The 12,612-nt window shown below is 41.4% G+C and overlaps 1 protein-coding gene across 3 annotated transcripts in view; it reads left to right on the forward strand.

The window, feature by feature from the left end:
• The window catches only part of WAPL (WAPL cohesin release factor), an 86,586-nt gene that overhangs the window by 3,260 nt on the left and 70,714 nt on the right, over nt 1-12,612 (forward strand). For all 3 annotated transcript variants that reach the window (XM_030940696.1, XM_030940698.1, XM_030940697.1), the window contains exon 2: nt 458-976. In XM_030940696.1, the coding sequence (XP_030796556.1) occupies nt 478-976 (499 nt within the window). In that variant the 5' untranslated portion in view covers nt 458-477. The remainder of the gene's footprint in view (nt 1-457; nt 977-12,612) is intronic.

The raw sequence follows: 12,612 nt of genomic DNA on the forward strand, positions 1-12,612 counted from the left end.
TTAGTAGAGACAGGGTTTCACCATGGTGGCCAGGCTGGTCTCAAACTCGTGGCTTCAAGTGATCTGCCTGCCTCGGCCTCCCACCTCTATACAGATTATTTTTTAAGGTAAAAATGATGTTTATAAGAATAGTAAGTTGATTCATTTGGAGCTTAACACGTTTCATTTTAAGTTAGCTTTTTGGATATCGTATTATAAGTTGGTTAATCATTAAGTTTTTTTACTTTGTAAGTAGCATAGGAATATGTACTCGTTGTAGAGGAAAATTGACATGGAAGCATGTAGAGTAATAAATCAGCCTTTCTTTTTACCCCTTCCTCATATTTGTTTGTTTAAAAGTCTGTGGTGAGTGTCAAAAGTCATGAGGGAAGAATCCCTAGGTTTTTATTTTTATAGCACTGTTTAACACTTGTTGAGTATATGATGATTATATGTTTTCTTAAATTTTTTTTCACAGAATATGAAACTGGTGTCAAAATGACATCCAGATTTGGGAAAACATACAGTAGGAAAGGTGGAAATGGCAGTTCAAAATTTGATGAAGTCTTTTCCAACAAACGGACCACCCTTAGCACAAAATGGGGAGAGACCACATTTATGGCTAAATTAGGGCAGAAGAGGCCCAATTTCAAACCAGATATCCAAGAAATTCCGAAGAAACCTAAAGTGGAAGAAGAAAGTACTGGAGATCCTTTTGGATTTGATAGTGATGATGAGTCTCTACCAGTTTCTTCAAAGAATTTAGCCCAGGGTAAGGGTTCCTCTTACTCAGAATCTAGTGAAGCTGCTCAGCTGGAAGAGGTCACTTCAGTACTTGAAGCTAATAGCAAAATTAGTCATGTGGTGGTTGAAGACACTGTTATATCTGATAAATGCTTCCCTTTGGAGGACACTTTGCTTGGGAAAGAAAAGAGCACAAACCGAATTGTAGAAGATGATGCAAGCATAAGTAGCTGTAATAAATTAATAACTTCAGGTAAGTTTTGATTTTCTTTATTCTCAACCAAGAGGGTTTTGTGCAAGCAATTTTTTAAAATGATTTAACTTCTAAAATACGTATTGTGTTTTCTTTCTGCACTTAGGATAAATGGGGACTATTGATAGTTTTGTAAAAGACATTTAAGAACTTTAAAGAAACCAGTTAGAGGTTGAAATAATAAAACAACTTGGATATTAATGTTTATAGACTGTTGCTCAGGGTACATTTTGGGAACAGTCATAAGTTTCTAACCCCGATTCCAATAAGAAATATCTCTTTTTGTTGTGTTAGGATCACAGAGTATCTCATTTCTATTACTGTGGAGGATTTGGATGGTTATTGTTAATGAAAATGAGATGAGTACTTAAAATGAGGATTAGTTAACAATGGTAAACTCTCTGCCAAAACTAGCTCAGAAAGATTAAGGAGGTATTGAGTGGAGACATTAAAGAATTGAACTTGATTCCAAATTGAGATTAGTTTGGGGCCAGTAGCAGCTTGTATTGATAAATTTATTTATTTATTTATTTTGAGACAGAGTCTCACTCTGTCGCTCACGCTGGAGTGCGGTGGCACGATCTCGGCTCACTGCGAGCTCCGCCTGCCAGGTTCATGCCATTCTCCTGCCTCAGCCTCCCAAGTAGCTGGGACTGCAGGGGCCCGCCACCACGCCTGGCTAATTTTTGTATTTTTAGTGGAGACAGAGTTTCACTGTGTTAGCCAGGTTGGTCCCGATCTCCTGACCTTGTAGGTCCGCCTGCCTTGGCCTCCCAAAGTGCTGGGATTACAGGCGTGAGCCGCTTTGCCCGGCCGTATTGATAGATTTTAAACCACAAAACTGGTTGTATTTTAAAAATGTTAATTTGTAAATATAGCATCTAGTACTCCTAAAACGATACATTTTGTTCTGTCTCCTGTAAGGGATTTGAGATTTATAATAAGTGAAAAAGGTACAATTAACTAAAAGACTGAAGAGCTAATATTGAGGGTGGCAGGGAAGAGGTGGGGTAGAGAAGTGGGAACACTCTATCAGCATTAGTATAAGGGTGGCACTATACTGTAATTGAAAAGAAACCTTAGTTCTTGACATCTTGGCAAAGTTTAGCAATAATGAAAGGTTATAAAAATCTTCCTTTGAAAGGAAGTAAACACAAAACTTTGCTGTACTGAATTCTTAAGGGGAATTTGTCCTTTGAAGGTTAAGACACGTGAAACAGTACAATGTACTGGGCTTTGCATAGTTTTACTAAAAATGTTGAGCATTTTTTCACTCTTTCTCTCACTCTTGGATGAGACGATGAGCCAGCTGTTACTGTCATTCCTTTGATCCTCCGGGTTAATTCTAATTTGGCTGTCCTTACTGCTTTGCCCACATTTCTCCTCAGGCGTTGTTGGCAAGTTTAGGTTAAATTTCCATTAAAAAACGGCATAAAGGGTCTGTGCAGTGGCTCATGCCTGTAATCCCAGCACTTTGGGAGGCCAAGGCGAGTGTATCACCTGAGCTCAGGAGTTCAAGACCAGCCTGGCCAACGTGGTGAAACCCCATCTATATTAAAAATACAAAAAATTAGTTGGGCATGGTGGTGGGCGCCTCTGATTCCACCTAATAGGGAGGTTGAGGCGGGAGAATCACTTGAACCCAGGAGACGGAGGTTGCAGTGAGCCAAGATCATGCCCCTGCACTCCAGCCTGGGAGACAAAGCAAGATGCCATCTTAAAAAAATAAATAAATAAATAGCATAAACAGCATAAAAACTGTTTTCAGGTCAGCTTCTAAAAATACATAAATGTATGTTAAAATCATCAAACTTTGAGATGGGAGTCTCACTGTGTTGCCCAGACTGGAGTACAACGGCGCCATCTTGCCTCACTGCAGCCTCCGCCTCCTGGGTTAAAGTGATTCTCCCACCTCAGCCTCCGCAGTAACCGGGATTATAGGCACCTGCCATCATGTCTCGGTAATTTTTATATTTTTGTAGAGACAGATTTTCACCATGTTGGCAAGGCTGGTCTCGAACTGACCTCAAGTGATCCGCCCACCTAGGCCTCCCAAAATGCTGGGATTGCAAGCGTGAGCCATCGCGCCTGGCCCATCAAACTCTTTTTGAACTAAAATGAATTTTAACTGAGCTCTCATTTTATATATGAAGCTCAAAGAGGTTAAGTCGCTGTCCAAGGTCAGCTAGTGGCAGAACTGGAATGAGATTCGTTTATTATCAACATATTGAGCACCTACTGTTTGTCAAACCACTGTACTAGGCTCTGCGAATGCTATTCTGCTTGCGTTTGTTGTTCCAACTGACATTTCTTTTTTTTTTTTTGAGATGAAGTCTTGCTCTTTTCCCCCAGGCTGGAGTGCAATGGCACTGTCTTGGTTCACTGCAACCTCTGCCTCCTGGGTTCAAGCAATTCTCCTGCCTCGGTCCCCCCAAGTAGCTGGGATTATAGGCACCTGCCACCATGCCCGGCTAATTTTTGTATTTTTGGTAGAGACGAGGTTTCACCATGTTGGCCAGGCTGGTCTAGAACTCCTGACCGCATGTGATCTACCCACCTCGGCCTCCCAAAGTGCTAGGATTATAGACGTGAGCCACTGTGCCCGGCCTGACGTTTCTTGATGTTTTCAGATAATCTACAGCGTGGGGTGGGTGGGCTGGAGGAAGGAAGATGAAGCTGTGCAAGTGGTGAAAGTGCTCAAGGCTAACTCCAGCTTCCTTAAGTGTGTGGTCTTTTGAGGGATGGTGCATCACTGGCAGGCAGGGACCCTGATGGCAGAGCATATTAATAAAGATGAACGTTTAGGTAAGGGGGAAAGGAATGTGGAAGTATTCAGAAGTAATTGTTTCTGTAGCTTTGCGGACAATATATCTTTGTGTTAAATCTGTTGTTGGAAGTAGGTTGGAGAGACCAGCCAGCTAAGTGGGATAATTGCTTCCCAGTCTATGTAGTTAAATTGTAGTTCTAATGCTGATACTGTGACTGACTCTTGAGTTCAAACTCCATTTTAATTGGTTTGTGAGGGGAAAATACATACTAAAATAAAGGCAAATAGATGTTCAGGAACATCTTGTCCGTCTTCCTTCCTCCTTCACAAAGGGTCTTTTAGTGGTCAGGGAATGGTATAGCACTATGAATATTTCTTTTTTTCTCCTCTCCCTTCGTCATCCAGAGTTGCAACAACCTTGGCAGCTCCCTGTAGGATAAGAAGTGAATTTGAGGGAGTGCATTTAATTTTTATGGCAGTCTTATCCTGTCTCTAATGTGTGCAAGTTAGTTGTTGTTATAAACCATTTATAAGTTTGTATGTTTGTAAGTTTGTTATAGTTGTGGGGATGCTTTTGCACTTCGTGACCTTTCCTTTGTCTCTTCCCTCTAAACTGGTCATTTCTCTTGTGCCTAGACTGTTTTCTTGCATTATGTCTGTCAATTTTCATTGCCTTTACTCTCACTCAGAAAACCTTGTAATTTTAATTGAAATTTAGAAACCGAAACCTAAATTTTTGATAAAAGAGACCTCTGTAAATCTCAAGGGGTTCCTAACCTTTTTTGCATTAGGTACCTTTCTAAGAATGATAGTTTCGAACTCTTTTCTCCAGATGCAAGTACTCATGTACCTACTTGGGTCTCAGAAATCTTAGCAGTCTTTTGCAGGTCATAGTTAGGCATTTTATTTAAGAACCTGTTGCAAATTTTTATTTTATTTTTTTTAAGACGGAGTGTCACTCTGTAGCCCAGGCTGCAGTGCAGTGGCGCGATCTCGGCTCACTGCAAGCTCCGCCTCCCGAGTTCAAGCAGTTCTTCTGCCTCAGCCTGGCAAGTAGCTGGAACCACAGGCATGCACCACAACGCCCAGCTAATTTTTGAATTTTTTTTAGTAGAGAAGGAGTTTCACCATGTTGGCCAGGCTGGTCTCGAACTCCTGACCTCAGGTGATGTGCCCGCCTCAGCCTCCCAAAGTGCTGGGATTACAGGCGTGAACCACTGTGCCCGGCCACCTGTTGCAAATTTTAACAACTCGTTCAAAGTGCACAGGTGAAGTTCCGTCATATCTTTCCAGTGGAGTGTTGAGTGTCCCTGCTCGTTCATCTTTTTTGCTGTAGAATTATATCACATTAGTGAAAAGGGCTCATCCAGGCTCAGAATTATTATGTCATTTGACCTGGCATTACGTTTTTAAGTGCATCTCTTTCTCTATAGGGGAGTATGTGGTTGATTTTTTTTGACACTGTTAAAATTCTTTAAGTACTTTTATAAAAATGGATAGTACTTTTAAAAATTGTGTTGCGAGTGCGGCGGCCCACGCCTATAATTCCAGCAGTTTGGGAGGCCGAGGCAGGCAGATCAGGAGGTCAGGAGTTCGAGACTAGCCTGACCAACGTGGTGAAACCCTGTCTTTACTTATAAAAATACAAAAATTAACCAGGTGTGTTGGTGCATGCCTGTAATCCCAGCTTCTCAGGAAGTTGAGGCAGGAGAACTGCTTGAACCCAGGAGGCGGAGGTTGCAGTGAGCTGAGATTGTGCCACTGCTCTCCAGCCTGGGTGGCAGAGTCAGACTCTGACTCAAAAAAAAAAAAAAAAAAAAAAAAAATTGTGTTTCACTTGAAGAGGAAACATAGGATGTGGTCACTATGAAACATACAATAGCCGGGCGCAGTGGCTCACGCCTGTAATTCAGCACTTTGGGAGGCTGAGAGGAGTGGATCGCTTGAGGTCAGGAGTTCGAGACCAGCCTGGCCAACATGGTGAAACCCCATCTCGACTAAAAATACAAAAAAAGTTAGCTGGAAATTGCTTGAACTGGGGAGGTGGAGGTTGCAGTGAGCCGAGATCGTGCCACTGCACCCCAGCTTGGACAACAGAGGGAGACTCTATCTGAAAAACAAAAACAAAAAACAACCCACAAAATCTACAATGGTTCCCATTTTCCAGACAGATGCTTGATGGGTAAGGGAACCAGAAACAAGATTACAAACTGAATAGGTACTTCAGGGAAGAGTCATGTTGCTAAAATGTCCTATTCCTTAAACAAGAAGAAAACGTTTATTAGGAAACTTTTCAGGCACGCAAAAATAGAATGGTAAAAAAAACCTCATGTACTTGATTGTCCACCTCCAATATTTAGTATCTGGTAGATCTTGTTTCATCTGTTTTGCACACTACTGTCTCCACTTCCCATCCTTTACTCCCTGGATTTTAAAGCTAATTTCAGATTTCTGTTTCTGTCTGCAAATACTTCTGTATCTAATCTTTAATTTTGAAAACAGAAATTTCTGATTACGGTTGCTATTAAAGTCAGTCAGTTCTCAGCCAGGTGTGCCCATTAAAGATGACTGTTAGCAGAAGCTAAAGGTTTACCCTTCTAAGAGATCTCCAGGTAGTCCTTAATGGTTTGAATCAGTTCTGTCTGTAGTAGAGGCAAAAAGAAGTCTTCTCTTGCCTTTTATGCAAGGCTACTTCCATTTCTCGTCTTTGTTCTGTCTGCTACAGGTTTTTAATCTGGACTCTAAAGTGTGCAAAGACTTATATTTCGGCTTGGCACACTTTCCTTGCCAGTCAGCTGGGATTCAGTCTACATATCCTGCCAAATACTGAGAAAATTACAGCATAGGCTCTTAATTTGCCTGACTGGTTTTGTAGCCAATAAAATTTTTTAATTTGTTTAAAGCTGTAGTGAGTATTTGTGTAAGTTAGAGCGATGGTATTGTCAGGAGATTTTTAACTTAGATTTAGAACTGAAGGTGATTTTTTAGAAAGGGAAATGAATTATTACTGAAAGTTTAGAGTAGTCCACGAACTTGTGACCTGAGATGAGATTGTCATTGGATAAACTATAGATGATTAATGAGGATTATTATTATTTTTTAAGTCCTGAAAGGATAGTATCAGCAAGAGTTACCTGCGTTTATTTATTGAATGTATTTGTTGTGTAGAATATATTTAAATCATATCTAAAATCAGCTTCTTTTTAAGAGAAGTAGATAAGACTTATTATTTCTTTTTTCTTTTTATTTTTTGGAGACAGGGTCTTACTCTGTCGTCCAGGCTGGAGTACCTGGCTCATCACAGCTTCTACCTCCTGGGCTGAAGCCATCTTCCCTCCTTGGCCTCCCCAGCAGTTGGGAGTATGGGGTGCACCACCACACTGGGCCAACTTCTGAATTTTTTTGTGGAGACAGTGTCTCAGTATGTTGCCCTGCCTTGTCCTGAACTCCTGGACTTGAGTGATCCTCCCACCTCCACCTCCCAAAAATATTGGGATTACAGGCGTGAGCCACTGTGCCCAGCCCTGTTATTTCTTAAATTCCTATTTTTACATATTAATTGATCCTTAATCACAACTGTATAAAGGAGGCTTTATTTCCATTGTATTGAGGGTAAGGCACAGTTCAGAGGTTGAATAACTTGAACTGTTAAGTGGAAGATCTGGGAAATATCCAGAGTGTTCTTTTCATACAGTGCTGTTGTATTCTGATGTGAATGAGATTAATTTTGTCGTCTTCAAAGCTGTATATTTAGAAGAGACTGTCACTGTAAGAACAGTTTTATCTTGATGTTGGAAATAAAGTTATTTTGCGAGGGGCAAATTATGGATTCCCTCTTATTTCTGTTCAAGTAATTTTCTGCTTTTTTTAATTTTAAAGATCTGATTTTTTTTTTAAAGAGGTGGGATCTTGCTATCTTGCCCTGGCTGGCCTCAAATTCCTGGGCTCAAGTGATGCTCCCACCTCAGCCTCCTGCCTCAGCCTTCTGAGAGGCTGGGATTATAGGCATGCCACCTGGCTTAAGTAATTTTCTTTTTTATAAGAATGATGGGCCAGGCATGGTGGCTCACATCTGTAATACCAGCACTTGGGGATGCCAAAGTGGGAGGATGGTTTGAGCACAGGAGTTCAAAACCAGCTTGGTCAACATAGTGACATCCCGTTTCTTCAAAAGAAGAAAAATTAGCCCGATGTGTTGGGGTGTACTCGTAGTTCCAGCTACTTGGGAGACTGAGTTGAGGATCACTTGAACCCAGGAGTTCGAGGCTGCAGTGAGCCATGATTGGGTCACAACCCAGGCGAAACAGCAAGATAACCATCTCAAAAACAAAACGAGAATGATGACCAAACTGTTTTTAATACTTACCGAATAAAGTTTTTGACTTGATTTTTATAGATGTTTTCTGCTTCTTATTTTCATGTGTGTATACAAATGGAAATTCGACATTATGTAAATTATGAAAGAGGCATTATAATTTTAAGTAAATTCATTTTGTTCTAAAGCAGAACTTTTGTTTCTTACTCAGATATTCTGAGTAAAAAGAGTATTATTCTCAAGGTTTGTGTATTAACAAAAGCATGGGAGACCACTTAACATATTTCTTCTCAGATCCAGTTTGAATACCAGCTATGGGGTAAAATATGAAATTTATAAACATAGCCTCTGTACTTTAGAGTTATTGATTTCTGCTGGTCATGATAAAGAAGTAACATATGACAACACTTTTATATAATACATTGTGCTTTTCAGAGCATTTTCCCTAAGTATTTTATGCTTTTAGAACTTGAAGCCAGACAGCCAGGCACGGTGGCTACGCCTGTAATCCCAGCACTTTGGGTGGTCAAGGCAGGTGGGTCAGGAGGTCAGGAGTTCGAAACCAGCCTGACCAACATGGTGAAACTCTGTCTCTACTAAAAATACAAAAATTAGCCAGGCGTGGTGGTGTGCGCCTATAATCCCAGCTGCTTAGGAGGCTGAGGCAGGAGAATCGCTTGAACCCACTAGGCAGAGGTTGCAGTGAGCCAAGATCACGCCCCTGCACTCCAGCCTAGGTGACAGAGCGAGACTCTGTCTCCATAAAAAAAAAAAAAAAGGCCGGCGGAGTGACTCATGCCTGTAATCCCATCACTTTGGGAGGCCGAGGTGAGCAGATCACGAGGTTAGCAGTTCGAGACCAGCCTGGCCAACATGGTGAATCCCCGTCTCTACTAAAAATACAAAAATTAGCCAGGCATGGTCCGGGCACCTGTATTCCCAGCTACTCTGGAGGCTGAGGTAGGAGAATCACTTGAACCCGAGAGGCGGGGGTTGCAGTGAGCCGAGACCGCGCCATTGCACTCCAGCCTGGGCGTGTAGGGTAACTTGGGTTTAGGGGAGCAGGAAAGAGTTCAGATAGATGTTACTTAAAGTGGGAGAGTGAGCTGTCTAGAGACAAAGTAGAATTTCTGGACATTATTGAGGCCTTAGTTGAAGTTGGTGTTACTGAAAACACATGGTCACTAATCTACCTAGTGTGTGAGTATGTTTTTTCCCCCTCCTTTAGTAGGCCCCATTACCTGGAACCTGTACAGAATACAGAATATTGGATAGAGTTATTAGAATTGTCCTCAATAGACATTCTGTCAGCATGTGGAATGAAGAGAGAGAAGCAAGGGAATTTAGAGTATTATTGCCCAGAGAGTGATTGAGAAGATTAGACTGTGGAATTTAAAATGCTGAGTGCCTGGACAGGGCTAATGAATAGGAGAAAGGGGAGAAAAGGGGTAGTATACTGAGAATCTTCTTAAGTAAAAATGAAGAATGGGAGTACTGGCACAAGCAAGTTGGATGGTTGGTAGGTTATGATAAAAAAAAAAAAGTGGGCTGATTTTAATGTTTAAGAAGTAAAGCATTTTAAGATGTACAGCGAGCTTCTGGATGAAAACTGGTGGCTGAGATGGAATGCGGGAGAGTGTTGATGATGAGATAGGTTAAGGAACTGGGAAGTTAGAGGGTTGGAATTTGGTGGAATTCAGTGTGATAGCAAAATTGGGATGGAGTAGATTATAAATATGGTGTAAAATCCTTAAATACATGAACGGTGAATGAGAGGTTGAATAAGAGGTTGTTGGATGATAGGTATTAGGAAGATTGGAGGGTAACTAGCACAAGCCTCAAAAGAAGGGGCTTTATTTATTTATTTATTTATTTTTTGAGACAGAGTCTCGTTGTTGCCTAGGTTGGAGTGCAGTGGTGCAATCTTGGCTCACTGCAACCTCTGCCTCTCGGGTTCAAATGATTCTCCTGCCTCATCCTTCTGAGTAGCTGGGATTACAGGTGCCTGTCACCACACCTGCCTAATTTGTGTATTTTTAGTAGAGAATGGGTTTCACTATTTTGGCCAGGGTGGTCTTGAACTCCTGACCTCAGGTGATCCACCCGCCTCAGCCTCCCAAAGTGCTGGGATTACAGGTGTGAGCCACCGTACCCGGCCACTACTTTTTTTTTTTTTCTTAAATCTTTCCTTGTTTATTTTTGTTGTCTTTTTATTATTATTAATATTTGTTTAGTCTTACACAAGAAAATCAAAGAAGCCAAGAAGGGGCTTTTATATAACAGGGTGGAGGAGTAATCATTTTATAAAGAGGCTCTGGAGAGTCAACATATCAGTGTCCCCAGACTATCCTGCTCTGAAATAGCAGGGAAGACTGCAGGAGAAGAGGCACCCTTAGTCAAGTCTAGGGCAAGGAAGTGGTAGAAAGGATGAACCCCAGGTATCCTTTAAATTTTTTTTTTAGAAGCCCAGTCTGGAGTGCAGTGGTGTGATCATTGCTCACTGCAACCTTAAACTCCTGGGCTTAAGTGATCTTACTGCCCCCACTTCCTGAGTAGCTAGGACTGTAGGAACGTGCCACCACGCCCGGCTGATTTTCAAAAATTTTTTTTGTAGACACAGTCTTACTCTGTTATCTAGGCTGGTCTCTGACTCCTGGATGCAAGTGATCCCCCTGCTTTGCTCCCCCCAAGTGCTGGGATTATAGGCGTGAGCCATCACACGTGGCCAATATTGACATTTTAAAATATAACATGCAGTTTAGGTGTCACAGTGATTTTCTTTAACTTTTTTAAGTTGTAAAATAAAACAGAAAACCGCACAGAAGAGGTCTAGCTTAATTAATTATTAGAAGAGGAACACTCCTGTAACCATTACCTAGGTTAAGAAATAGAATTGTGCCAAGCCACTCTAGAAGCTCTTCCATGCATCACTTCCTCACCCTCAAAGTATTTTTTTTTTTTTTTTTTTTTTTTTTTTGGAGACAGGGTCTCACTCTGTCGCCCAGGCTGGAGTGCAGTAATGCAATCATATTTCACTGCAGCCTCAATCTTCTGGGCACAGGTAATCCTACCTCAGCCTCCTGAGAAGCTGGGACCACAGGTGTGCACCATCACAGTCAGCTAATTTTTTTGATTTTAGTAGAGACGAGGTCTCGAACTCCTGAGCTCAAGCAGTCCTCACACCTTGGCCTCCCAAAGTGTTGGGATTACCATTATGAACCACTGCTTCTGGCCCGTAATTATTTTCTTGCTTGCAAATGCCATAATTACCTGCTGTTCATTCTCTTTTTAAAAATTTTTCTTTAATAATTTTTCTTTCTTACGAGTCCCCATTATGCCCCAGAAACTGTTCACTTTTGTATGTTTTAAAAAATACAAGAACATGCTCTTTAATAGCTAGAATATAGTGTTCCTTGTTCTTTTTGAAATTGTATTTCTATCCTACTTCCCCTTCAGAATTTTATCCTGATGATTATGGTATTTATGTTTAGTCTTTTAGTGGTCATCCTTTTCATAATTCTTGGTACAAAAATATGTATATGCATTTAAATTCAAATTATTTATTTATTTATTTATTTTTCTTTTTTTGAGACAGAGTCTCACTCTGTCGCCCAGGCCCGAGTGCCGTGGCGCGATCTCGGCTCACTGCAAGCTCCGCCTCCCAGGTTCTTGCCATTCTCCTGCCTCAGCCTGCTGGGTAGCTGGGACTACAGGTGCCCGCCACCACACCTGGCTAATTTTTTTGTATTTTTGGTAGAGACAGACCGTGTTTGCTAGGACGGTCTTGATCTCCTGACCTCGTGATCCGCCCGCCTCAGCCTCCCAAAGTGGGAGAGAATTAACAGGCGTGAGCCACCACACCTGGCCTAAATTCAAATTTTTAAGAGCTGCAGTCGGGCCTGGTGGCTCATGCATGTAATCCTAGCACTTTGGGAGGCTGAGGTAGGTATATCACTTGAGGTAAGGAGTTTGAGACCAACCTCGTCAACATGGTGAAACCCCGTCTCTGCTAAAAATAAAAAAATTAGCTGGGAATGGTGACTCGCGCCTGTAGTCCCAGCTACTCAGGAGGTTGAGACAGGAGAATCACTTGAACGTGGGAGGTGGAGACTGCGCCACTGCCTCATTGACAGAGCAAGACTCTGTCTCCAAAAAAAAAAAAAAAAAAAAAAAAAAAGTTGGGCGCTGTGGCTGAAGCTTGTAATCACAGTACTTTGGGAGGCTGAGTTGGGAGGATCACCCAAGTCTAGGAGTTTGAGATCAGCCTTGGCAACATAGGGAGACCCTGTCTCTACAAAAAAAAAAACTCCACAGCTTTTAGGAATTTTATGTGACTGTAATGCTGTAAACTGTTTTAAAAATGATTATGATTCTGTACTATACTACATCATGATCACAGTTACCAGTGCTTACTTTTTTTTGATCAAATGCTCTCTCTCTCTCAGCAGAATATTTGATCAAACTTAAATGCTGTCATTTATCAAACTTGAATGCTGTATATATTAAAGATAAAATTTACTGAAAATGAATCTTTTAAGAGATGAGTGGGTTTTT

The sequence above is a fragment of the Rhinopithecus roxellana genome, chromosome 11, assembly GCF_007565055.1.
Source record: "Rhinopithecus roxellana isolate Shanxi Qingling chromosome 11, ASM756505v1, whole genome shotgun sequence".
Classification (NCBI taxonomy): Eukaryota; Metazoa; Chordata; class Mammalia; order Primates; family Cercopithecidae; genus Rhinopithecus; species Rhinopithecus roxellana.